This window comes from Trachypithecus francoisi, unplaced genomic scaffold (genome assembly GCF_009764315.1).
Source record: "Trachypithecus francoisi isolate TF-2019V2 unplaced genomic scaffold, Tfra_2.0 Lachesis_group19, whole genome shotgun sequence".
Taxonomy (NCBI): Eukaryota; Metazoa; Chordata; class Mammalia; order Primates; family Cercopithecidae; genus Trachypithecus; species Trachypithecus francoisi.
Window position 1 is genome coordinate 24,037,183 of NW_022681464.1, and position 27,947 is coordinate 24,065,129.

At 43.7% G+C, this 27,947-nt stretch overlaps 1 protein-coding gene, 1 long non-coding RNA gene and 1 pseudogene across 5 annotated transcripts in view; 1 reads left to right on the forward strand and 2 right to left on the reverse strand.

Annotated features, from left to right (window-relative positions):
- Window positions 1-7: 7 nt before the first annotated feature.
- On the reverse strand, window positions 8-2,938 carry LOC117064011. The gene is made up of 2 exons (XR_004429219.1): window positions 2,807-2,938; window positions 8-2,537 (listed from the first exon to the last, which is right to left on the reverse strand). It is a non-coding gene; the product is annotated as an uncharacterized LOC117064011 (long non-coding RNA).
- Window positions 2,744-27,947, forward strand: part of TRAPPC8 (trafficking protein particle complex 8) — a 117,557-nt gene continuing 92,353 nt past the window's right edge. For all 4 annotated transcript variants that reach the window (XR_004429214.1, XM_033178051.1, XM_033178052.1 and 1 more), the window contains exons 1-2: window positions 2,744-3,385; window positions 17,920-18,114. Coding sequence is in view for 3 of the 4 variants with exons in the window: in XM_033178051.1 (XP_033033942.1) it covers window positions 3,229-3,385; window positions 17,920-18,114 (352 nt within the window). In the remaining variant the exon portion in view is untranslated. The remainder of the gene's footprint in view (window positions 3,386-17,919; window positions 18,115-27,947) is intronic.
- Window positions 8,854-8,946, reverse strand: LOC117064330 (annotated as a pseudogene).

The window sequence follows — 27,947 nt, forward strand, 5'->3', positions numbered from 1 at the left end:
AAAGTGCTGGGATTACAGGCGTGAGCCACCGCGCCCAGCCAATTTGATAACATTTTATGGTTTGTAGAGTGTGACTCCACAGGCCACTTAGATAGGAATTCAGGGAAGAGGGGAAAAAAAGTCAGAGTTTAGTCCTCAGTATCATCGAGACTTTAAGGTGTTTCCACAGTTCAAACAGTACCTTGCCAAAAGAAAGAAGAGACCAGGATAGATTATGAAAGAAGTAGATTTACATAGTGAAGTTACTCACTGGAAACACTGTGTATGGGTGTGGTATTAGATTGTGAAGTGAGTCTGGGTGCCGTGGCTCATACCAGCAATCCTACCATTTTGGGAGGCTGAGGCAGAAGGATCAACAGAGCCCAGAAATTTGAGGTCAGCCTGGGCAATACAGTGAGCCCTCATCTCTATGTATTAAAAAACAAACAAACAAAAAACCCAAAAAAACCCTGCAAAATCAATGCATAAGACAAAAACCCATTTAGGCTCAGCCATAAAAAGGAGAGAAGTAATGATTCACGTAACATATTGCTAAGTGTAGTAATATGTGTAGAGGCCAAATATTATATAATTTCACTTATATGAAATGTCCAGAATAGGTAAATCTACACTGACAGAAAGCATATTAGTGATTGCCAGGGGATGGAGGGCGTGGCAGAATGATAAAAGCCTGTACCAGGCTTCTTTTTGGGATGAACATGTTCTGGAATTAGATAGTAGTAATGGTCGCACAACTTTTGGAATAAACTGAAAACCATTGAATTGTACACTTATTTGAAGGGGTAAATTTTATGGCATGTGAATTATATCTCAGAAAAATCTATTTTGGCTAAATTATCATTGAAATTCCTTTACAAATAGTCTAATTCAGTTGTTTTTACTTTCAGCATAAAAATAAATGGACTTTGAAACTTTTTCGAGTACTAGGATAAATAGTATGTTTGCATTTAGGAGTCCTGTTATAAAAAATGTGGTCTTACAACTTAAGTCACACTAAATTATACGAGATTCTCACATTATAAAGGGTAAGGAAGTGTATCAGAAGCATTGAAAAGGGATTGTGTGTACCCCTAGGGATTTAACATAATTTCCAGACATAGTTTCAAGGAAATGAATTTCCAGACCCTTAACTAGCAGATGTTATCTCTTGCAAAAGGAAATTACATTTTGGGACCCCAAACTGATGTAGCCAAAGGGAAAAGTCAAGCTGGGACTGGTCACGCAAATCTGCCTCCCCCTTTTGGTTCCTAAATAAGATGGCTGCAAGATGAAAAGCTACACGTCTCCCACATATTTTGCCCATAAGGAAATCCTTAGTGTGCTGTTAAAACTTCATGGCAATGCAAATTGATAGCTTATCTTTACAGGTGGTCACCCCAGCCCGCCAGACACAAATGCACATCTGATTGTTCCCCTACCCAATTTTGTCTGTTATGAAAAATGCAGATTCCCACATTTTCCCTCTGCCCCTTTTATGTCATCTTATGTAAAAAAGGCAGATTCACTGAGTCAAAGGCAAGAATTACTATTTTCTCCGACCCCCCCGCTTACACGAAAACTGTGTGCTTCTCAATATCCCGCCCATTCCCCTTTAAATTTGGAGCCCTCAAAATCATCTTCGAAGAAAGGCATAGACCTGTTTCCCGGGATCGTCCTTAACTTTGGCAAGTAAATCTCCTAAAGTGATGGACACTCTTATAAATTAATCTGTAGCCAACGCATGCCATCAATATGTCCTACTGTGCCTTCCTACCTCCCATTTATCAACTTACATGAGAAGCCTACATCTTACTTGTCATAAATTATTACCATAGTAAAAACCCGAGGGTGTCAAGAAGTCGAAAAATTTGAGACACTGACGTTGGGGAAGACTCCTTTAATTAAAGCACTCTAAAATCATGACAAAATGATACATTTTTCCCTGCCTTATCTTTTTGGCATGTAATACAGAAGGAACTCAAAACAATTGAGTGACACATTAGTAAAATTCTTTTCATTCACTTTTACTTACAAGGCACATACCATTGACATCTCCGCCCCCTCCCCCCTTTAAAACAATGTTTGAAAAGTTAGGAATGAAAGCTGGTTCAGGACAGTACACAGTACATAAAAATACTGGCTTCCCCTACCTCCACCACCAGTAAGTAAAGATCCTAGCAGAGTGCAAAAAGGAAGAGGCTGAGGACGAACCACGCAGACATTTGCAGGCACACCCTTTCCCTGCGACCAACAGAAATGCAGTAGCGCAATTACACTCTAGTGAATTGCAGCACTCAAAACAGCACACATTCTGTTCAATGGTTAAGTCCGCATAAAGTGACAGTCCGTTTCTAAAAGCATGGCTGTATTTAAAGGATACATGGTCTGTTCAGGTCCGCTTCAGCGAAACCCCAAGCACTTCCGAGAGATCCACACCCTCTCCCCGAGCAGGTGCAACTCACTGCTCCGCCAGCGAGCGTAGGGAGCAGCGCGACTAACCGCATCGGTTGCCCACAACAGCCAACGAGAGAGCCTTAGGGACGTCAAAAAGGCCGGGCCTGCGTGGAAAACGAGCGTGCGCCTCCATCACTGCGACAGCACCCGTCCCGAGGTTCCGCGGGCCGCTAGCAGGTAGCTCTCAGCTCCGCTCTGCTAAGGGCGAGCCTGAGAACCTGGCCTAGAGTTGCCCACCTCCCGCTGCCCCCGGCCCCGCCCACCGCACTTGTAGCCCCGCCCAGTGGGTGGGGGAGCTTCCGTCACAGCACTTCCGGCTCCAGCCTCCCAACCGGCCTCCGTCGCTCTCCACTTCCCTCTTCTCAGCTCTTACCTTGCTCCTACTGTCTCCTTTAACAGTCACGTGAGGGATGCGCGCGGGGGCAGCTGGGAGTAGTACTGCCGGTTGGTCAGCGTTCGGCCTCAACATGGCGGTTCCGGCCGGGCAGTGACCAAGGTTTTGCCGTCCGAAGGACTAAGTGGTGACTCTCGGCGTCCACCTATCGAGGTGGAATGCGAGCACGCGGGGACGAGCGCTGAGGATCGGCGGTGACGGCAAGGGGGGGTTCAGTGGATTGTGCCCCAGAAACCGAAGCGGCGGCGTCTGTTCCTTCTACTTGTCTCTAGGCTCCAGTGCGTTGGGGGCCCCGCCCGGCCGGGCCAGGCCGGCGGGCGGCGGCGGTAGCTGCTGCAGCCGCAGGATCACCTCTCAGGGTGGGCCGGAGGGCCGGCGCCGCCGCTGCTTCTGCCGCGGCGATGGCCCAGTGTGTACAATCAGTGCAGGAGCTAATCCCGGACTCCTTCGTCCCCTGTGTCGCTGCGCTGTGCAGCGACGAAGCCGAGCGTCTCACTCGTCTCAATCACCTTAGCTTCGCGGAGCTGCTTAAGCCCTTCTCCCGCCTCACTTCCGAGGGTATGTGGTATCCTTCCTTTTCCAGTGGGCTCTCGCAAAGCCGTGATCGGGAGAAGGAAGTTGCGGGCGTGCAGGGTCGAGAAGGGCAGTGTTTACGTGCCGGAGCCGGTACCGTGGCGTCTGGGACTGTGGCCCCGCAGTGCTTCGGGGGCGGCCGGAGGAGGGACCATGAGGTTGTCAAGACAACGCAGTCCTAAGCTCCAGTATTTCTGGGCACTTTCTTTCTTCCTCGGACAACCTAGGTCGTTAAGTAGTAATTGGTTCCAAGATAAACGTGAGTCTTCCTAGGAGAACAGCATTGATACTGTTCTCCGCGGCCATAGCGAAGGAATTAGGCACTTGCAAAGCAGCTAAGGTAGGAAAAGTTTGCCTCTTAGACCGACAGGGTCTGAAGAAGGAAGACCTGTCATCCTCCCTTGGATGTTAACTGGACTTTCAAAGTAGTTCTGGATGTTGTTACATTCTTGTAGCGTTGAGGGTCATCTCTATCTGAACTACCGTTTAGCTGTTTTACTAAGATATTCTTAGCTCTACGGTATTTTGCTTACCTCTCAAGAAAATTAAAAGTATTATATGACGAGTAAAACTTGAGACAGCTTTTTGCCCGAAGGAAGAGGAAGCAAGCCCAAGTTGTGGTTCATTTGATCTAGATATTTGGAGTTATCTATACTTATAGGGATGGAAATGTCTTCTCTTGTTAAGGAATGTATTGTTAAGGAGCTACCCGTTTTCTCCAGATTTGGATTTTTTTATTAGGAGAAAATAATGTAGTAAAGCTTCAAGCATGTTTTAGCCAGTAGCTTGCAAACAACAAAGTCCAAGTAAAGTTTTTTTTGTTAAGGTCGGTAAGAACTGAAGAGTTTCATAATAAGTCTTTCTCAGGCAAAGAACTGTGATGTTTATTAGCTTAATATGACTTATCCACAAAAAAAATTAGTGCTGTACCATAAATTCATGTATTTTTGAGCTACCGTGTTTTGTGGGAGAATAGTTCCATTACAAATTAGCTTTTGTTTTTAGCAGAGAGAGGGAGCCGTTCAAAAAAAACAAAGTTTGGAAACTTTTGGATTTTCTTTAGCCTGTATTTTAGCCATCAGTCTCAGTTCCTTCAATGTTGGACTTAACAAGAACAACAAAATGCCCTACGTTTTTGATTTTTTTATTATTTATTTATTTATTTGGGACGGAGTTTCGCTCTTGTTGCCCAGGCTGGAGTGCAGTGGCGCGATCTCGGCTCACCACCACCTCCAGGTTCAAGCGATTCTCCTGCCTCAGCTTTCCGAGTAGCTGAGATTACAGGAATGCGCCACCACGCCCGGATAATTTTTGTATTTTTAGTAGAGAACGGTCAGGTTGGTCAGGTTGGTCTCAAACTCCAGACCTCAGGTGATCTGCCCGCCTTGGCCTCCCAAAGTGCTGGGATTACAGGCGTGAGGCACTGCACCTGGCCTTGAATTCCTAAAAAAAACCACAAACACTTGAGCTAGTTTGACTTTTATGTATATACTCTTTCCTACTTTGTTAATAAGTAATAATAATGCTAATACTTGATACTTGCTTTGTGTAACTTTTTTAGTCCTCATTGAATCCTGTGTTATTGCAATTTTAAATTTGAGGACCTTCAAGCATGGAAGTGTTAATTTGTTCACAGTTTTGCATCAGGGAAAGATTTGAAACAGGCAGGCAGTGTGACTCAAGACATTGGGTTCTTAATCATCTTATCTCCTGACAATGTTTAGAATTACGTATTTACACCATGGAGCAGTGCTGTGTAATTGAAATATAATGTGAGTCACAGTATAATTAACAATTTTGGGCCGGGCGCGGTGGCTCACGCCTGTAATCCCAGCACTTTGGGAGGCCGAGGCAGGTGCATCACGAGGTCAAGAGATCGAGACCATCCTGGTCAACATGGTGAAACCCCGTCTCTACTAAAAATAGAAAAATTAGCTGGGCATGGTGGTGGGCACCTCTAGTCCCAGCTACTCGGAGAGGTTGAGGCAGGAGAATCACTTGAACTTGGGACGCGGAGGTTGCAGTGAGCTGAGATGGCACCACTGCACTCCAGCCTAGCACAGAGTGAGACCCCATCTCAAAAACAAAAACAAAAAAATTTTAGTAGCTACGTTAAAAAAGTAAAAAGAAACAAGTAAATTAGTTTTTTTTTCTTTTTTTTTTGGAGATGGAGTCTTCCCCTGTCGCCCAGGCTGGGGTGCAGTGGCACAATCTCGACTCACTACAACCTCTTCCTCCCGGGTTTAAGCGATTTTCCTGCCTCAGCCTCCCGAGTAGCTGGGATTACAGGCGCCCACGGCTTATTTTTGTATTTTTAGTAGAGATGGGGTTTCACCACGCTGGCCAGGCTGGTCTCGAACTGCTGACCTCGTGATCCGCCCACCTCGGCCTCCCAAAGTGCTGTGATTACAGGCGTGAGCCATCGTGCCCAGAGGAAATTAAACTCAGTATTTCCAAAATGTTACTATTTCAATGTGTAATCAATGTGAAAAACATTCATGAGATATTTTACATTCTTTCTTATTGCTTAGTCTTTGAAATTTGGTGTGCCTTTTATACTTAACATCTCAATTTGTACTAGACACATTTCAGGTATTCAGTAGCCATATGCAGCTGGTACCTACTGTATTGGACAGGCTCATTGTCAGTACACTTCTGATTTCCTTCAGGAAACTGGGGAAGATTAGGGAAGGAGTTTTTTTTTTTTTTTTTTTTTTTTTTGTTTTGAGACAAGGTCGTGCTCTGTTATCCAGGCTGGGAGGGCTGGAGTGCAATTGTACCACCACAGCTCACTCACTCACTGCAGTCTCAACCTCCCAGGTTCTAGCTATCCTCTTGTCTCAATCTCCCAAGTAGTTGGGACTACAGGCACATCATGCCATCATGCCTGGCTAATTTTTTTTCTTTGAGACGGAGTTTCGCTCCTGCTGCCCAGGCTGGAGGGCAGTGGCACCATCTCGGCTCACTGCAACCTCTGCCTCCCGGGTTCAAGAGATTCTCCTGCCTCAGCCTCCTGAGTAGCTGGGATTACAGGCATGTGCCGCCTGGCTAATTTTTAAATTTTTTGTAGAGATGGGGTTTGTCCTTGTTGCCCAGGCTCGTCTCAAACCACCGCGCCCGGCCTAGTGAAGGAGTATAATGAGTTGGACGTTAGTGGATAGGTAGACAGTTGGTAGAAAGCAAGAGGGCAGTCATTCCCTAAGAAGGAGTGGTGTGAAATTAGAATGGTATGGGCAAAAGGTCTAAATTATGACTGAATGGTTGGGGAACAGGGAGGAAACTCTCCTTACTGGGGTACACAGTAGTAAGAGAGGATGCTTAGATAAAGGGAGGCGCTTGCATTCTAGGAACGGGATCTGAGATTTTATATCTGATGGTAAGTGTGAGTAGATTCTTGAGGGTCTGAAACATTTGGACACTAATGAGTTGAGAGTTTTGGAGATTAGTGAGTTGTGTGGTTTATAAGGATAGATATAAGTAGGTGCAAGTTTTACATTTCAAGATGATCATGGACTATAGTGGTAGCATTAGAAATTTGGCCAAAAGGACTTAATTTTTCTTGGTTTTAGTTTTTTGCTGGTAAATACTTTTTAGAATTCTTTGCCATCCAGAACAGGCTGCTTTTTGTCTCAAGTGTGGGGATTCTTCAAAGACGGCCTTTTTTTTTTTTTTGCGATGGAGTCTCGTTCTGTCACCGGGCTGGAGCGCAGTGGGGAGATCTTGGCTCACTGCAACCTCCGCCTCCCAGTTTCAAGTGATTCTCCTGCCTCAGCCTCCCTAGTAGCTGGGACTACAGGCTTGCACCATCATGCTCAGCTAATTTTTGGATTTTTGGTAGAGATGGGGTTTCACCATTTTGGCCAGGATTGTCTCTATCTCTTGACCTTGTGATCTGCCCTCCTCGGCCTCCCAAAGTGCTGGGATTACAGACATGAGCCACCAAGCCAGGCAACAGCTTTTCTTTAGGAAGTGAGGCCTGAAAATATCATTTCAGGCAATGTAATTTAAGAATACAACTGACTAAAACAAACTAACGTTTCCTTAGAGGGAGAAAAAAACGTTAAGAAGACTCAATTTCTGGCCTGTAGGTATACCTTTACTTAGGGTAAAACTTTGCCTTAACTACTGAGGTATCAAGTACAGTGCCAAGTATTGTCAGGTGACTTGTTTTTAGATTTTAGTAGAAAACACATAGTTTAAAGCTATACCGAAGAGAGGGTTGATGGAAGAGATTTCAGAGGGTTGATAAAAGATTTGAGTACTATTTATGTGTAGTGCCTTCAAAATACAGTTTAGACTTTTGATGTATTACACAGTGGAGAGCCATTTTGGGTTCCTTAGAGACATTTTAAAACCTAAAGTGTATTAAATTATGTTAAAATTAAATTAAAATATATAATTAAATTTATTTTATGTATTTTCTGTGATTGTTATGCTTGATGTATGTTTGAGACTTAACGTAGTCATTATTTGACACAAACTTTGAGATCCTAATACTCGAAGAATTTCCACTGGCCATGTTGCAAAGAGTCGTGGTATTAATCAAGCAAAAAACAAAAAATTAAAATTAAGCTTTATTGTTTTTGCTTAGTGATAATTCTTTGATAGTTCTAAACAATGTTGCAGTACATCATCTAGATGTTCTACAAGTTTTAAGAAAATGTCACTTAAACACTAACTTAGAAGTATGTGGGTTATACATTATTTTATTTTGAAATTAAATTTATTAAAGGGATTAAAAAGTAGGCCAGGTGCAGTGTCTTAGGCCTGTAATCTCAGTACTTTGGGAGGCTGAGGTGAATGATCACCTGAGGTCAGGAGTTTGAGACCAGCAAGACCAGCATGGCCAGCATGGTGAAACCCCATCTCTACTGAAAATACAAAAATTAGCCTGTTGTGGTGCTGGGCGCTTGTAGTCCCAGCTGCTCGGGAGGCTGAGGCAGGGGAATCACTTGAACTCTAGAGGAGAATGTTGCAGTGAGCCAAGATTTTGCCTCTGCACTCCAGCCTGGGCAACAGAGCGAGACTGTGTCTCAAAAAAACAACAAAAAAGTAGACTAGGATATAATTTTTGAAAGCTATTTAATATCTCCAGTTTTCTTTTTATTTTATTTTATTTTTGAGACAGAGTCTTGCTCTGTTGCCCAGGCTGGAGTGTAGTGGCCGGATCTCAGCTCACTGCAAGCTCCGCCTCCCAGGTTCATGCCATTCTCCTGGCTCAGCCTCCCGAGTAGCTGGGACTGCAGGCGCCTGCCACCTTGCCTGGCTAGTGTTTTGTATTTTTTAGTAGAGACAGGGTTTCACCGTGTTCGCCAGGATGGTCTCGATCTCCTGACCTCGTGATCCACCCGTCTCGGCCTCCCAAAGTGTTGGGATTACAGGCTTGAGCCACCGCGCCCGGCCTATATCTCCAGTTTTCTTAAATTTCTTTTTCTTTTCTTTTTGAATTCTTGAAAAGAAAAACATTGTGTGATCCTTGTGCAGTAGCTATGCTAATCTTCTCTGTATCATTCCAATTTTAGTATATGTGCTGCTCAAGTGAGCAGTTGTTTTAATTTTTAATTTTTAATTTTTTTTGAGACAGTCTCACTCTGTTGCCCAGGCTGGTCTCCAACCCCTTGGCTCACTACAGCCTCAACCTTCTGGGCTCAAAAGATCCTCCCACATAAGCCTGCCCAGTAGCTCGGGTTACAGGTGTGTACCACCAACCACACCTGGCTAATTTTTGTAGTTTTTGTAGAAATGGGGTTTTGCCATGTTGCCCAGCTGGTCTCAAACTCCTGGACTCAAGCCATTTACCCATTTTGAGCTCCCAAAGTGTTTTGATTACAGGCACAAGCCACTGTGACTGGCCTTAAATTTCTTTCCTTTCCTTTTTTTTTTTTAAGATGGAGTCTTGCTCTGTCACCTAGGCTGCAGTGCCATGAGATAATCTTGCCTCACAGCAACCTCCGCCTCCCATGTTCAAGCAATTCTCCTGCCTCAGCCTCCTAAGTAGCTGGGATTACAGGCACAGGCCACTACTCTCTAATTTTTGTGTTTTGTGTTGTTAGTTGAGTCAGGGTTTTGCCATGTTGGCCAGACTAGTCTTGAACTCCTGACCTCAAGTGATCCACCTGCCTTCAGCCTCCCAAAGTGCTGGATTACAGGTATGAGCCATTGTGTGTGGCCCGTTAAATTTCTTTTAGTTGGAAATATTTCATCAATCTTTTTTTTTTTTTTTTTTTTGAGGTGGAGTCTCGCTCTGTTGCCCGGGCTGAAGTGCAGTGGCCGGATCTCAGCTCACTGCAAGCTCCGCTTTCCGGGTTCACGCCATTCTCCTGCCTCAGCCTCCTGAGTAGCTGGGACTACAGGCGCCCGCCATCTCGCCCGGCTAGTTTTTTGTATTTTTTTTAGTAGAGACGAGGTTTCACGGTGTTAGCCAGGATGGTCTCGATCTGCTGACCTGGTGATCCGCTCGTCTCGGCCTCCCAAAGTGCTGGGATTACAGGCTTGAGCCACCGCGCCCGACTATTTCATCAATCTTAACTACCATGTTGATATAATGAAGTAATTAATCTCCATGGTGTGGAAGTACCAAACTTTGGATAAAATTCAAGTCAATTTTTCAAAATTTGTTTTTGTTTTGTTTTATTTATTAATTTTTTGAGACAAGGTCTTGCTTTGTCACCTAGGCTGGATGCAGGGGGCATAATCATGGCTCACTGCAGCCTCAACCTCCTAGGCTCAAGCGATCATTCCACATTGGCCTCCTGGGTAGCTGGGATTACCAGACTTGCACCACACACTTGGCTAATTAAAAAAAATTTTTTTTTGTAGAGATGGGGTTTTGCCATGTTGCCCAGCTGGTCTCAAACTCCTGGACTCAAGCCATTTACCCATTTTGAGCTCCCAAAGTGTTTTGATTACAGGCACAAGCCACTGTGACTGGCCTTAAATTTCTTTCCTTTCCTTTTTTTTTTTAAGATGGAGTCTTGCTCTGTCACCTAGGCTGCAGTGCCATGAGATAATCTTGCCTCACAGCAACCTCCGCCTCCCATGTTCAAGCAATTCTCCTGCCTCAGCCTCCTAAGTAGCTGGGATTACAGGCACAGGCCACTACTCTCTAATTTTTGTGTTTTGTGTTGTTAGTTGAGTCAGGGTTTTGCCATGTTGGCCAGACTAGTCTTGAACTCCTGACCTCAAGTGATCCACCTGCCTTCAGCCTCCCAAAGTGCTGGATTACAGGTATGAGCCATTGTGTGTGGCCCGTTAAATTTCTTTTAGTTGGAAATATTTCATCAATCTTTTTTTTTTTTTTTTTTGAGGTGGAGTCTCGCTCTGTTGCCCGGGCTGAAGTGCAGTGGCCGGATCTCAGCTCACTGCAAGCTCCGCTTTCCGGGTTCACGCCATTCTCCTGCCTCAGCCTCCTGAGTAGCTGGGACTACAGGCGCCCGCCATCTCGCCCGCTAGTTTTTTGTATTTTTTTTAGTAGAGACGAGGTTTCACGGTGTTAGCCAGGATGGTCTCGATCTGCTGACCTGGTGATCCGCTCGTCTCGGCCTCCCAAAGTGCTGGGATTACAGGCTTGAGCCACCGCGCCCGACTATTTCATCAATCTTAACTACCATGTTGATATAATGAAGTAATTAATCTCCATGGTGTGGAAGTACCAAACTTTGGATAAAATTCAAGTCAATTTTTCAAAATTTGTTTTTGTTTTGTTTTATTTATTAATTTTTTGAGACAAGGTCTTGCTTTGTCACCTAGGCTGGATGCAGGGGGCATAATCATGGCTCACTGCAGCCTCAACCTCCTAGGCTCAAGCGATCATTCCACATTGGCCTCCTGGGTAGCTGGGATTACCAGACTTGCACCACACACTTGGCTAATTAAAAAAAATTTTTTTTTGTAGAGATGGGGTTTTGCCATGTTGCCCAGGCTGTTCTTGAACTCCTGGACTCAAGTGATCGGCCAGCCTCGGCCTTCCAAAGTGTCGAGATTACAGGCTTGAGCCACTACACCCAGCCAGAGAGTTTTTTAATACAGTAAAGTTTTATATGTATAAAGTATACAAGATCCTCCTACCTTAGCCTCCTGAGTAAGGTGTGTACCACCACACCCAGCTAATTTAAAAAAATGTATAGAGATGGGATCTCGGGTTGGGCGTGGTGGCTCACGCCTGTAATCCCAGCACTTTGGGAGGCCGGGGCGGGTGGATCATGACGTCAGGAGTTCGAGACCAGCCTGACCAACATGGCGAAACCTTGTCTCTACTTAAAAAATTAGCCGGGTGTGGTGGTAGGCGTCTGTAATCTCGGCTTCTTGGGAGTCTGAGGCAGGAGAATGGTCTGAACCTGGGAGGCAGAGGTTGCAGTGAGTTGAAATCGCGCCATTGCACTCCAGCCTGGGCGACAGAGTGAGACTGCGTCTCAAAAAAAAAAAGAAATGGGGTCTCTCTGCCTCTGTTTTTCAGGCTCGTCTTGAATTCCTGCGTGCAAGTGATCCTTCTGCTTTAGCCTCCTAAAGTGCTGAGAGTACAGGCTTGAGCCACTCACTGGGTGCAGTGGGTGCAGGGGTTCAAGCCTATAATCACAGGCTTATTTACAAAGCCTGCTATTTTTTTTTTTTTTTTGAGATGGAGTTTCGCTCTTATTGCCCAGGCTGGGGTGCAATGGCGTGATCTCGGCTCACCACAACCTCCGCTTCCCAGGTTCAAGCAATTCTGCCTCAGCCTCCCGAGTAGCTATTACAGGCATGCACCACCACGCCTGGCTAATTTTGTATTTTTAGTAGAGACAGGGTTTGTCTATGTTGGTCAGGCTGGTCTCGAACTCCCGACCTTAGGTGATCTGCCTGCCAAGGCCTCCCAGAGTGTTGGGATTACAGGTGTGAGCCATCGCGCCCGGCTTAGCCTGTTGTCTTTATAAAGTTTTATATGCTAGGTAAAACCATAAAAGGTGTAATTATTTTCAGAATACATTTTATTTATTTATTTATTTATGAGATGGAGCCTCGCTCTGTTGCCCAGGCTGGAGTGCTGTGATGTGATCTCAGCTCTCTGCAACCTCTGCCTCCTGAGTTCAAGTGATTCTTCTGCCTCAGCCTCCTGAGTAGCTGGGACTACAGACACGTGCCACCACACCTGGCTTGCTTGCTTATTTACTTATTTATTTATTTTGAGACAAGAGTTTTCACTCTTGTTGCCCTAGTCTGCAGTGCAATGGTGCAGTCTGCTCACTGCAACTTGTGCCTTCCCAGATTCAAGCAATTCGTTTGCATCAGACTCCTGAGTAGCTGGGATTACAGGCATGTGCCACAACACCTGGCTAGTTTTGTATTTTTAGTAGAGATAGGGTTTCACCATATGGGCCAGGCTGGTCTTGAACTCCTGACCTCGTGATCCAACTGCTTCGACTTCCCAAAGTACTGTGATTACAGGTGTGAGCCACCATGCCCAGCCTGTTTATTTTTTATTTATTTAATCTTTTGAGACGGAGTCTCGCCTTGTCGCCCAGGCTGGAGTACAGTGGCGCGATCTGGGCTCACTGCAAGCTCCACCTCCCGGGTTCACCCCATTCTCCTGCTTCAGCCTCCAGAGTAACTGGAACTACAGGCGCCCGCCACCGTGCCTGGCTAATTTTGTGTATTTTTAGTAGAGGCGGGGTTTCAGTATGTTAGTCAGGATGGTCTCGATCTCCTGACCTCGTGATCCGCCCGCCTCGGCCTCCCTAGAGTGCTGGAATTACAGGCGTGAGCCCCCGTCCCCGGCCTGTTTGTTTATTTTTATAGAGGCTAGGTCTTGCTATGTCGCCCGGGCTGGTCTTGAACTCCTGGGCTGAAATGATCCTCCTGCCTCAGCCTCGCAAAGTGTTAGGATTACAGGCATGAGTTTTGAGCCACGATGTGTGGCCCCCAAATACTTTTTATCAAACAAACACCAGATGTTTTAGGTGCTCCCTTGAAAAAGATTTTTGTGGTGAAATAAGTTTGCTTAAGGTAGCATGTGTTTGGGAGTATTACAGTTTGGTTTAGCAATTAAGGACTCTGGAAAGATCTATTATAAAGAGACCTTTAAAGACTTAATCCACTATTTCTCAAATTTATTTGAACATAGAATCATTCAGAAACATTCTTTACTTTTCTTAAGGAACCGGTATTCCATGGAAAATTCTGGGAAGTATAACTTCAAAATACAATATTTAAGAACTTAAAAATGTAACAGTAGAGCTGAATTTCATTTTGAAATTGAGATGTTATATGATAAATAAATTCAGTGAAGTCTAAATATATTTACCTGAGGCTTTTGAATTTTTTGTGTCTGACTTAAGAACATTTCACATTTCTCTTAAATCATTCTTTGCTCTTGCTTCATTAGATTGGTTTTCTGATATCCCAGTGTAACTTACCTGTTGTGTAACAAATTACCCCAAAAATGTGTACCTTAAATCAAAAGCATTTATTATTTCTCACTTCCTCTGGAATCTGGGAGTGGCTTAGCTGGGTAGCTCCAGTTCAGGGTCTCTCATGAAGTTGCAGTAGAGCTGTCAGCAGGGGCTACAGTCATCTGAGGCTGGAAGTTCTTTTTCCAAGCTCACTAGTATGGTTGTTGGCAAGCCTCAGTTTCTCACTGGCTATTAGCCTGCAATCTCAGTTTTCTCACTCAGTTATAAGCTCCTTGAATGTTCCCATAGTGTGGCAGTTGGCTTCTCCCAAAAATAATTAAGAGAGAACCTAAGATGGAAGCCGTAGGCTTTTAAAACTTATCTCAGAAGTGAAATACCATTGTTTTTTCTGTCTTCTCTTGGTTACACAGAATTACGTAGTAACTGATAAACACACCTTGAATATAGGGCAAAACTAGAATATCCTTTTGTGTTAACACTTTTTTTCTAATTAAAAGTTTTTTCCTGTGTTAACACTTACGAACACCAAAAGGTAGTTAAAGCGAACTTTAATATATGTATGGCTACTTATGTTATTTGACAATTATGAAGCAACTTTATTGTTTTATTTTTTTTTTTGAGACAGAGTTTTGCTGTTTTTGCCCAGGCTGGAGTGCAATGGCGTGGTCTCTGCTCACTGCAACCCCCGCCTCCCGGGTTCAAGCGATTCTCCTGCCTCAGCCTCCAGAGTAGCTGGGACTACAGGCACACGCCACTATGCCCGGCTAATTTTGTATTTTTAGTAGAGACAGGGTTTCACCATGTTGGCCAGGCTGGTCTCGAACTCCTGACCTCAAGTGATCTGTCTGCCTCAGCCTCCCAGAGTGCTGGGATTAAGACAGTGAGCCACCGTGCCCGGCTGCTTGTATATTTTTTGTATATATATTTATATTTACAATATAAATACACATTTGTACCACATACAGTATTTTAAAAATGTTTTTTTTTAAGTAAAAAATGTTAGAAATCAATAGAACACATAGGAAATTTAGAAAAGTCTGTATGGATATAACTTTATTTAAAATATAGGCAGGCCTCGATTTTGGTATAAGGCATTTTCCATTGAGAAGAAAGTGTCATTATTTGTAGGTACCCAGACCACTTACCCAAAGTTGCCTCTTATTTGTATATGATGACCCGTGATGCAGTTGAATGGGTGATGTATCTGCTGCTGCTGCTATACCGCCTCCATTACGTGTTGTTGAGTATGGTGCTCAGTGCTTTACAATTACTGTCTAACGATAGCTCACCCAAATCCCTAAAATGATCCTGTGAAGTAGATAGTAATCACATGTGCAGATGAGGAATTTGAAGCACAGAAGAGTTAAGTTGTTCAGGGTAATCCAGTTGATAAGTAATGGGTTGGGATTTAAATTAAGGTCCAACTCCAAAAGCTGGGTGCTCAATTGTTTTTTTTTTTTTTTTTTTTGAGACGGAGCTCTGTCGCCCAGGCTGGAGTGCAGTGGCCGGATCTCAGCTCACTGCAAGCTCCGCCTCCCGGGTTTACGCCATTCTCCTGCCTCAGCCTCCCGAGTAGCTGGGACTACAGGCGCCCGCCACCTCGCCCAGCTAGTTTTTTGTATTTTTTAGTAGAGACGGGGTTTCACCGTGTTAGCCAGGATGGTCTCGATCTCCTGACCTCGTGATCTGCCCGTCTCGGCCTCCCAAAGTGCTGGGATTACAGGCTTGAGCCACCGCGCCCGGCCTCAATTGTTTTTTTTTTTTTTTTTTTTATGAGACGGAGTCTTGCTCTGTGGCCCAGGCTGGAGTGCGGTGGCGTGATCTTCACTCACTGCAAGCTCCGCCTCCCGGGTTCAGGCCATTCTCCTGCCTCAGCCTCCCAAGTAGCTGGGACTACAGGCGCCCGCCGCCACGCCTGGCTAGTTTTTTGGATTTTTTAGTAGAGACGGGGTTTCACGGTGTTAGCCAGGATGGTCTCGATCTCCTGACCTCGTGATCCGCCCGTCTCGGCCTCCCAAAGTGCTGGGATTACAGGCTTGAGCCACCGCGCCCGGCCCTCAATTGTTATAATGGATTACATTTTTTTTTTATTTGAGACATCGTCTCACTCTGTCGCCCAGGCTGGAATGCAGTGGTGCAATCTTGGCTCACTGCAACCTCCTCATTCAAGTGATTCTCCTGCCTCAGCCTCCCCAGTAGCTGGGACTACAGGCGCCCGCCACCTCGCCCAGCTAGTTTTTTGTATTTTTTAGTAGAGACGGGGTTTCACCGTGTTAGCCAGGATGGTCTCGATCTCCTGACCTCGTTATCTGCCCGTCTCGGCCTCCCAAAGTGCTGGGATTACAGGCTTGAGCCACCGCGCCCGGCCTCAATTGTTTTTTTTTTTTTTTTTTTGTATGAGACGGAGTCTTGCTCTGTGGCCCAGGCTGGAGTGCGGTGGCGTGATCTTCACTCACTGCAAGCTCCGCCTCCCGGGTTCAGGCCATTCTCCTGCCTCAGCCTCCCAAGTAGCTGGGACTACAGGCGCCCGCCGCCACGCCTGGCTAGTTTTTTGGATTTTTTAGTAGAGACGGGGTTTCACGGTGTTAGCCAGGATGGTCTCGATCTCCTGACCTCGTGATCCGCCCGTCTCGGCCTCCCAAAGTGCTGGGATTACAGGCTTGAGCCACCGCGCCCGGCCCTCAATTGTTATAATGGATTACATTTTTTTTTTATTTGAGACATCGTCTCACTCTCGCCCAGGCTGGAATGCAGTGGTGCAATCTTGGCTCACTGCAACCTCCTCATTCAAGTGATTCTCCTGCCTCAGCCTCCCCAGTAGCTGCGATTACAGGCACCCGTCACCATGCCTGGCTAATTTTTGTATTTTTAGTAGATACGAGGTTTCACTGTGTTGGCTGGGCTGGTCTCGAACTCTTGACCTCAGGTGATCCACCCACCTCGACCTCCCAAAGTGCTTGGATTACAGATTTGAGCCACTGTGCCTAGCCCTGTCATGGACTGCTTTTAATGCTACTGTGGAACATTTTGTCTGATTATGTGAAAAAATGTGCTCACATTTTGTTCTGGTTCTGTGGACGATGCTGTCTTCTTGCTGTGCCTCAGAACCTGTTCCCTGTCCTGAAGCTCTGAACTACTTACTGTTTATAAATTGTATAGGCTGGAAGCAAGGACTATAGCGCAGTGCAGGCAGGAAGTATTAGGGTGGTAAAAGGGATCTGGACATTTTTTTGTTTTTGAGACTGAGTCTCTGTCACCCAAGCTACAGTGCAGTGGTGCAATCTCGGCTCACTGCAATCTCCACCTCCCGGGTTCAAGCAGTTCTCCTGCCTCAGCCTCCTGAGTAGCTGGGATTACAGGCTACAACCACCATACCCAGCCAATTTTTTGTATTTTTAATAGAGACAGGGTTTTGTCATGTTGGCTAGGCTGGTCTCCAACTCCTGACTTCAAGTTATCTGTCTCGGCCTCCCAAAGTGCTGGTGATTATAGGCATGAGCCACCACGCCTGGCCAGAGTTTTTTTTAAGTAGACTCTATTTTTTAACAGTTTTAGATGAATGGCAAATTTGAGCTGAAAGTACAGAGAGTTTCTACATATCTCTTGCCCCTGCACATGCATAGCCTCCACCACAGCATCGTGCACTGGAGTGGGCATTGATTTTTATGAGAGTGAAAAAGAGTCTAAGAATGCAGGCCGACTAGGGAAAGCAGAAGGAAACCCAAGTGCAACATTTAACTCCCCTTTCTTTTTCCTTTTACTGCTTTTAGTGTTAATACCACAGGCCTTATGCTGCCTTGGACCAGCTTTAGTGTGAGGTGAGAATTAGAGAAGTGGTCTGGAAAGTGGTTGGTTTCTGGCAACTCCAAACATAGTAGGAAAGGAAAGGGCCTACAGTAGGAAAGCTGAGCAGTAGTGAGAGGGGAAGGAGTCCTGCGGTTAATAAACTGTCTAGCTAGCCCTTTTGGTATATGAAGGAATGTTGTCAACCATTTATATTTCTGGAAGAATGTTCCACTTGGAATTCCTGGCTTCTGCTTTGTACATCCTTTTTATTTGTAAACCATTAGCCCAATTTTGGGTTATTGTGCATTGTATAGAATTAATTTCAAGTTTTTTTTTTTTTCTTTAAAGTTCATATGAGAGACCCTAATAATCAACTTCACGTAATTAAAAATTTGAAGATAGCAGTAAGCAACATTGTCACCCAGCCACCTCAGCCTGGAGCCATCCGGAAGCTTTTGAATGATGTTGTTTCTGGCAGTCAACCTGCAGAAGGATTAGTAGCTAATGTGATTACAGCAGGAGATTATGACCTTAACATCAGTGGTATGTAACAAAATTTATTGTTATTTTTTTGAGTGAAATTTCCTTTTGTTAGAAAAAGCGATTCTGTGACTTGGGAGATCATCAACATATTTAAGAGCTTAGTAAGTGCTAGAGGCTGAGAATATAATGTTGAAAACAGTCCTAGGAACTTTGCCTGTTTATTTTATTCCAGAACCTAAAATAGTATCTAGAACATATGCATAATATATATTTGTTGAATGAAAGAACTAACAGTAAATTAAAAAAATTCTTCTGTGACATAAGTAATACTATAATTAAATAAAGAGCATTAAGTTTATTGTATTTTTATCTTGCTTGGTGTTAAGTGGAGGAAATGTTTATAAAAAATGTGTAAATATGTAATGTTTTGTGAGTATGTCTTTAACTTGAATGGTAAATGTTTTCATAACAACATTGGTAGGTAAAATCATATATATATACACATTTTTTTTTTAAATTAAATGTTTATAGAGATGGGGGGGGGTCTCATTATGTGCCCCAGGCTGGTCTTGAACTGCTGACCTCAAGTGATCCTCCTGCTTAGCTTCCCAAGTGCTGGTATTACAGGTGTGAGCCACTGTTCCCAGCCTGAAATTATATATTAATATGTGAAGTGAGTTAGTAGCATTTGGTTTAACTGTTTTCCAATGTTAAAAAGTCTTAATTAATTGACATGGGGTAGATATTTTAGAGGGAAAATACTCAAAGTACATCATCAAATTAGCATATTTCAGCAGTCTAATAAAATAATCTTTTTAGGCCAGGATAATTTATAATCTAATACTTTAATACTTCCTAATTTCATGTTTAAAGATTTTCCTAAGCAGTCAGGCGTGGTGGCTTATGCCTGTAATCCCAGCACTTTGGGAGGCCAAGGCAGGTGGATCACTTGAGGTCAGGAGTTTGAGACCAGCCTGGCCAACATAGTGAAACCCCATCTCTACTAAAAATACAAAAATCAGCTGAGTGTGGTGGTAGGTGCCTATAATCCCAGCTACTCAGGAGGCCAAGGCAGGAGAATCGCTTGAACCCAGGAGGCAGAGGTCGCAGTGAGCCAAGATGGCACCATGGCTCTCCAGCCTGGGCAATAGAGTGAAACTCTGTTTTTAAAAAAAAAAAAAAAAAAAAAGTTTTTCCTAAACATATGCACAGAATTTGAAATGGACATATTTTAAGTCACCAAGTTAGTTGTTTTCCCTTGTATAGTTAAAAATATTTGTAGAATTATTTTGTTAAATGTTCTTTATTTTTTTTCTTCTTTCGTTGCCTTTAGTTTTAATTCCAGCAAGATAAGTCAACTTGATAATTTTAAGTTGAGAATATTATGGTTATCTTTACCAATCAAAAAAATCTGAATTTCAGGATATAGTACATAGTTGGACAATTCCTAGCATATGTTTTCAATATGAAGCAAAAATCTGGGTATTTCTTGGAAAAAAGAATAGAATTTGAACTGTTATTTTTCTCTCATTAGTGTTGTAGTGTGAAGGGCAATAAATCAAATGCCAGAGTGTCTAAGTTTTTATACTACCATAGTCATTAGTTAGTTAGATAACTTGAATAAGTCACTTAGTGTTTCCTTTTGTTTTTATTTTTAGTATTTTTTGAGACAGGGTCTCACTCTGTTGCCCAGGCTGGAGTGCAGTGGTGCTATCACAGTTCACTGTAGCCTCGACCTCCCTGGGCTCAGGTGATCCTCTCACCTCAGCCTACCAACCATGCCAGGCTAACATATTTTTTTAAAAGAGACAAAGTCTCTCTCTCACACAGGCTGGAGTATAGTGGTGTAATCATTGTTCATTGCAGCCTTGAACTCCTGGACTTAGGCAATCTTTTCACCTCTGCCTCCCAAGTAACTAGGACTACAGCTGCACACCACCATGCTTGGCTAATTTTAAATTTTTTTTGTAGAGACAGGGTCTCACTATGTTCAAATGATCCTCTCACCCTGGCCTCTCAAAGTGTTGGGATTACAGGCATGAACCACCATGCCCAGCCAAGTCACTTAGTGTTTCTGAGACTCTGTTTCTATCTCTGAAAATGGGAGTTTGGCTGGATTCTTTTTTTTCTTTTTTTGAGACAGCGTCTCACTCTGTCGCCCAGGCTGGAGTATGGTGGCGTGATCTCGGCTCACTGAAGCCTCCACCTCCCGGATTCAAGCGATTCTCCTGCCTCAGCCTCCCAAGTAGCTGGGATTACAGGTGCCCACCACCACGCCTGTCTAATTTTTTGTATTTTTAGAGGTGATGGGGTTTCACCATGTTAGGCTGGTTTCAAACTCCTGACCTCAAGTGATCCACTTGCCTAAGCCTCCTGAAGTGCTGGGATTACAGGCATGAGCCACCACTCCTGGCCTGGCTGGATTCTTTCTTAAGGCCTACGCTAGACCTTTATATGTAATTCTGTTTTGCAGGATCTTAACAATTTTGTTTAGCCTTGCAACAAATATTTATTGATTTCTGCTGTATGCTTTATATTGAGATTGAGAGATGAACAAGACATGCTTTAAAGTTTATAATCTGGTAGGGAGACAAACATGTTAATCAGTAATCATAGTATGGTCTAACTTATCATATATTAATATCACAATACATTGTAATAGAGCTGTGGCATATCTGGTGTGCCAAAAGTGCTGAAGGGGCACAGAGAGGGATTACCTGTCATATTTAAAAAACAAAAGTATCTTTTTCTCTTATATTTCTTTTATTTATTTATTTATTTATTCTTATTTTTAAGAGACAGAGTCTTACTCTATCACCCTGTCTAAGGCTGGTGTGCAGTGGTATGATCATAGCCCACTGTAACCTTGAACTCTTGAGCCCCCATCTCAGCCTCCTGAGTAGCTGGGACTATAGGTGTGTACTATGCTCGGCTAATTAAATTTGTTTTTTTTCTTTTTGTAGAGACAAGGTCTCGCTGTGTTTATTAGCAGGCTGGTCTTGAACTACTGGCCTCAAGCGATCCTCCTACCTTGGCCTCCCAAAGTGCTGGAATTACAGTTGTGAGCCACTGTGCCTGGCCTATATGTTTTAAATTTAATTTAATTTTAATTTAATTTTATTTTATTTTCTGAGTCGGAGTCTCACTCTATTGCCCCAGCTGGAGTGTAGTGGCATGATCTTGGCTCACTGCAATCTCTTCCTCCTGAGTTCACACAATTCTTCTGCCTCAGCCTCCTGAGTTTCTGGGACTACAGGTGTGCACTACCATACCCGCCTAATTTTTGTGTTTTTAATAGAGAAGGGGTTTCGCCATATTGGCCACGTTGGTCTAAAACTCCTGACCTCAAGTGATCTGCCTGCTTCAGCCTCCCAGAGTGCTGGGATTATAGGCATGAGTGACCAGGTCCACTCATTCGCTATGTTGCCTAGGTTGGTCTCAAACTCCTGGCCTCAAGCAATTCTCCCACCTCTCAAAGTGCTGAGATGACAGGAATGAGCTCAGGTGCTGACCAAAAGTATCTTTTTCTTTTTTCTTTTTTTTTTTTTTTGAGACAGTTTCGCTCTTGTTGCCCAGGCTAGAGTGCAATGGCGTGATCTCAGCTCACCGCAACCTCCGCCTCCCAGGTTTAAGCAATTCTCCTGCCTCAGCCTCCCAAGTAGCTGGGATTACAGGCATGCACCACCACGCCCAGCTAATTTTGTATTTTTAATAGCGACGAGGTTTCTCCATATTGAAGCTGATCTCGAACTCCTGACCTCAGGTGATCTGCCCGCCTCAGCCTCCCAAAGTGCTGGGATTACAGGCGTGAGCCACCGTGCCTGGCCAAAAGTATCTTTTTCATACTGCAAATATTTTGCTAACCTCCAAAGCCCATATACCTGTTACATTTAAAAAATTTATCAAGGCCAGGCACAGTTGCTCAGGCCTGTAGTCCCATCACTTTGGGAAGCTGAGGTGGGAGGATCACTTGAGGCCAGGAGTTCAAGACCAACCTGGACAACATATTGAGACCCCCATCTGGACAAAAATTTTTTAAAAAATTAGCTGGTGGCTAGGCATAGTGGCTCACACCTATAATCCCAGCACTTTGGAAGGCTGAGACGGGTGGATCACTTGAGGTCAGGAGATCAAGACCAGCCGGGCCAACACAGTGAAACCCTGTCTCTACTAAAAATGCAAAAATTAGCCAGCAGTGGGCACCTGTGGTTCCAGCTACTTGGAAGGCTGATGTAGGAGAATCGCTTGAACCTGGGAGGCAGAGGTTGCAGTCAGCCGAGGTCACATCACTGCATTCCAGCCTGGGCAACAGAGTGAGACTCTGTCTCAAAAAAAAAAAAAAATTAGCCGGGTGTGGTGGTGTATACCTGTAGTCCCAGCCACTCAGGAGGCTGAGGTGGGAAGATCACTTGAACCTGGGAGGTCAGGGGTGCAAAAACAGTGATTTTGCGACTGCACTCCAACCTGGGTGACAGAGCAAGACCCTGCCTCAAAAGAAAAATAAATTTATCAAAATGATATGTGTTCATAGACATAATGATAAAAAGACTTAAAGGAAAAAACAGCAGTGATCTGTACCTTGCCCACCAATTTCTATAGTCTTTTCTTCCGGTATTGATTATGTGCTTCTAAGTAATATTTTTATATGGCTGTCTATGGCATGATAAGTTTTAGATTTAAATAAATTTTATTTATTGGCTTCTCATTATCACTGATAAGGATTTGGCTTAATTTCTCCCCATCCTTTTCCCTCCATCTCATAGTTTTTGGTTAATATTCACTGCTAATAATATGACTAAATGTCGTTCACTTCTTCACTGCTTAGCCAGTTATTGGGCTTTCTAATACAGTATTTTGTGTTTTCAGGAGTTAGTAATTGTCTTTTTCAAAACATCTTGCTGCCGGGTGAGGTGGCTCACACCTGTAATCCCAGCACTTTGGGAGGCTGAGGTAGGTGGATCCCCTGAGGTCAGGAGTTCGAGACCAGCCTGGCTAAAATGGAGAAACCCTGTTTCTACTAGAAAATACAAAAAAAATTAGCTGGGCGTGGTGGAACCCGGGAGGTGGAGGTTGCAGTAAGCCGAGATCGCGCCATTGCACTCCAGCTTTGACAACAAGAGTGAAACTCAGTCTTCAAAAAAAAAACACCACACATACACAAAAACACAAAACATCTTGCTCAGTTCTTTGTGTCTGTTGCTAGTCTCTCAGACTTCTTCGGTTGGATTTTCTACTTGTGAGATTAATTTGTCAAATAACCCATTTATCAGGAGCTCCTTCAAGAAATCTCTCTTGTTACTACATACATTTTCATTAAGGATGATATCATGCCTATGTGATAAAAATTGGTCCTTAGGGGACAAAAAAGTCTTAGCTATTATAAGGGTTTGTGGCTCTCCAAAGGGTCTCCATGCATAAATAGATACATGATACAATTGTGGTGTTGTTTAAAAAAATACTTTGGTCAGGGGAAAGGGTTGATTAGGAAAAACCTCTGAAACAGAATATGATGCAATAAAATTTGGGAAATGGTGTTCAGTTTTATGTTGGACTGGTTGCTGTCCAAGGCCCACTCCACAGCTGTCATCCTGAGGATTTCCTTCCCTTCACTTCTCTGTAGTATTTCATTTATATATATTTTTTGTGTATTTCCTTAATATGGTGAAGGACATCTCTAGTAGCTTCCTGAGAATGGGTGCTTGGAAAATAAAATTTTTGAGGAATGAATGTTGGAAAGTTTTCTTATTTTATATAGTTGATCGATGGTTTGACTGTGTACATTGTTATAGATCATTTTTCTCAGAATTGATCCACTTTCTTTTAGCTTCAAGCATTGCTCTTAAAAAAGCTAGAACCATTATATGTATTACCCCCAACCCTCCAGCTTTTAGAAGTTTTTGAAGGTCTTTATCCCTGTTATTTTGAAATTTCATGTTAGGGGTTATAACTCCTTTTTCACTTATTTTACTGGACAGCTTCTTTTGACAGTCTGGTCATGCACTTTTTAGTCCTTAGAAACTGTCTTGTTTTTCTTAAATTTCTCCCCTATTGTTTTCTCTGTTCTTTCTGAAACTACTGTTAGTTGGATGTAGAACTTCCTGTGTTGGTCCTCTAATGTTCTTACCTTTTTTTTCTCAAATTGTCTATCTCTGTCTTTTTGTTTTATTTTTCTGGGTATGAATATCCATGACTTTGTCTTCTGACCCTTCTTTTTTTTTTTTTTTTTTTTTTTTTTTGAGGCGGAGTCTCACTCTGTCGCCCGGACTGGAGTGCAGTGGCCGGATCTCAGCTCACTGCAAGCTCCGCCTCCCGGGTTTACGCCATTCTCCTGCTCAGCCTCCGAGTAGCTGGGACTACAGGCGCCCGCCACCTCGCCCGGCTAGTTTTTGTATTTTTAGTAGAGATGGGGTTTCACTGTGTTAGCCAGGATGGTCTCGATCTCCTGACCTCGTGATCCGCCCGTCTCGGCTCCCAAAGTGCTGGGATTACAGGCTGATCTTCTGACCCTTCTATTGAAGTTTTAATGTTTGATGTCTTTTTGTGGGTTTTTTGGAGCTGTTTTCCTCTCTAGATTTTCCTTTATTATGCCATCCTATTCAGGTTTTATGTTATAGTATCTTAACTCTGAAGATAGTAATAAATTGTTGTTGGCTGTTTGTTTTTAAGTTTTCTTCTATCCTGTGCCTTTTTAACATTCATATTATTTTTGTTTTGATTTTTTCATTTTGGACACTTACCTCAAATGTTTGGTAAGACCATGCATTATTTTCTATTTCAAATTGAGACATTAAAACCCTGACTGAGTATAAGAAAACTTACCAGTTAGTAGACTTCTTTATTGGGTGGTAAGGCTAAGAATAGGTTTAAGGGTTGCCCAATTTTTATGGCTTATAGTTTTTTTTTCTTTGAGGCCATTTAGTTTATCCAGAGAAGGATTCTCAAATCTGCTCTCTGGCTATCTGTGTCCTGGGCCTTTTTTTTCTATTGAAGTGGTTTGGCAGATCATTTATAGGAACAGTGTAGTTACGATTTGGTTGTGGGAGATTGTTTTATCTAATTATATTACTTGCATTCTCAGGTCCCTGCCAGCATCTCCTCATATGGGAGGATTGATTGCTATTTGCATTTAAAAGCAGGTGGAGGCAATTACTGTAGCTTAACTCTTCAGGCAGATTTTTTTTTTTTTTTTTTTGAGACTGAGTTTCCCCCTTGTTGCCCAGTCTGGAGTGCAGTGGTGCGATCTTGGCTCACTGCAGCCTCCACGTCCCGGGTTCTCCTGCTTCAGGCAGATTAAAAAAAGAAAATTATTATTATTTGTATTTTCAGTAGAGGACAGGGTTTCACGATGTTGGCCAGGCTGGTCTTGAACTTCTAGACTGAAGTGATCCACCTGCCTTGGCCTCCCAAAGTGCTGGGATTACAGGTGTGACCACCACTCCCAGCCATTTTTTTTTTTTTTTTTTTTTTTTGGTGGGGAGGGACGGAGTCTTGCTCTTTTGCCCAGGCTGGAGTGCACTGGTGCAATCTTGGTTCACTGCAACCTCTGCCTCCTGGTTCAAGTAGTTCTCCCTGCCTTAGCCTCCCAAATAGCTGGGATTACAGGTGCCCACCACGACACCCAGCTAATTTATATATATATATTTTTTGAGACAGAGTCTTGCTCTTAATGCCCAGGCTGGAGTGCAATGGCGTGACCTCGGCTCACTGCAACCTCCATCTCCCGGGTTCAAGCAATTCTCCTGCCTCAGCCTCCGAGTAGCTGGGATTATAGGCACCCGCCGCCACGCCCGGCTAATTTTTTGTATTTTTAGTAGAGATGAAGTTTCACCATGTTGCCCAGGCTGGTCTCGAACTCCTGACATCAGGTGATCCACCCATCTCAGTCTCCTAAAGTGCTGGAATTATAGGCATGAGCCACCACACCCGGCTAATTTTTGTACTTTTTTTTTTTTTTTTTTGAGATGGAGTCTCGCTCTGCCGCCCAGGCTGGAGTGCGGTGGCCTGATCTCAGCTTACTGCAAGCTCCGCCTCCTGGGTTTACGCCATTCTCCTGCCTCAGCCTCCCGAGTAGCGGGGACTACAGGCGCCCGCCACCTCCCCCGGCTAGTTTTTTGTATTTTTTAGTAGAGACGGGGTTTCACCGTGTTAGCCAGGATGGTCTCGATCTCCTGACCTCGTGATCCACCCGTCTCGGCCTCCCAAAGTGCTGGGATTACAGGCTTGAGCCACCGCGCCCGGCCAATTTTTGTACTTTTTAATAGAGGTGGGATTTTGCCAGGTTGGCCAGGCTTGTCTTGAACTCCTGACCTCAGGTGATCCAGCCACCTCGGCCTCCCAAAGTGCTGAGATTACAGGCATGAGCTACCACAGCTGGCCTTATTATTTTTAAAACTAGAGGCGAGGTCTCACTGTGTTACCCAGGCTGGTCTCCAACTCCTGGGCTCAAGTAGGATAAACTACACACCAGAAGAACAGGTTTTTTTTTTTTAGCTTCTTTCCCTTTTACTGTAAGGGACCTCCTTTCAGCTTTATTTCTGTGTTGGCCATAAAGACTGAGAATGAGATATGATGAAGTACTAAGTTAATTTTAGTAAAATTTAATTATAACAGAATAATACTCTTTGGAGATCATAGAAAAGTGGTTTTATCCGTTTTAATAAGGTATTAATTCTTACATATTCAATGTATGCTTCTAATTTTCACCATTAATGTGAGTCAGCATACTTTTCATTCATTCTGTTAAAGAAATAGATGTTAGATATTTACCTCATAAGCTTAACAGTGCCGTGTTTTCTTCAGATCGGTCATTGAAAGCTACTGTTTCTTGGTACAGTAATTGGAAAGACACATTGCTGGAGTTGAAAGTCTTTGTTATATACAGGGATTTCTTGTGATGGTCTCAGTTTTCTAGATTTTTCTCACCTACTTCGTATCTATTGTCTTTTTTTTCCACTTAAGTACTATTTTGTATTTGTCCCAATTGACATGTCTAATTTTTCTAAAATGAGGAAGGTCTAATGATGCCTTTTCAACTTTTATCTATTTTATCATCCATTATTCTGTTTACTCGTACATGTTTATCTATTAAATCCAAGCATTGTCTTTGAATGGTGTATTTTGGGCTGGATCTTATTTTAAAAGGAAGGAAGACCATATTACCTTTCCTTACCAAAACAGTACACTCTGCATGGGTCTTTTTTTTTTTTTTTTGAGGCAGGATCTCATTGTGTCACCCAGACTAGAGTGCAGTGGCTCCATCTTGGCTTACTGCAACCTCTGCCTCCTGGCCTCAAGTGATCCTCATACCTCAGCCTCCTGAGTAGCAGGGACTACAGGTATGGGTGACCATGCCCAGTTAATTTTGCATTTTTTGTAGAGATGAGGTTTTCTCATGTTGCCCAGGCTGGTCTCGAACTCCTGGGCTCAAGTGATCTGCCTGCCTCGGCCTCCCAAAGTGCTGGGATTATAGGCGTGAGCCACTGAACGTGGCCAGAAAACTTTAGTAGGAAAACATGGTTGCTATTTCAATTCCAGACAAAGAACATGTAGAGATGGAAAAGGGTATGAGGAAAATAGTGATTTTTATCCCAAGATAAGTGCAAGAAAATTTTTTCTTCTTTGTTCATTTTGAGCCAAGGTCTCGCTCTGTCGCCCAAGCTGGAGTGCAGTGGCGCCATCTCGGCTCACCGCAGTTTTGACCTCCTGGGTTCAAGCTATCTTCCCACCTTAGCCTCTTGAGTAGCCAGCACTACAACCTCATGTCCCACTCCCGAGTAATTTCTGTACTTTTTGTAGAGACGGGGTTTACTATGTTTCCCCAGGCTGGTCTCTGACTCCTGGGCTCCAGTGATCCCTCCACCTCAGCCTCCCAAAGTGCTGGGATTACAGGTGTG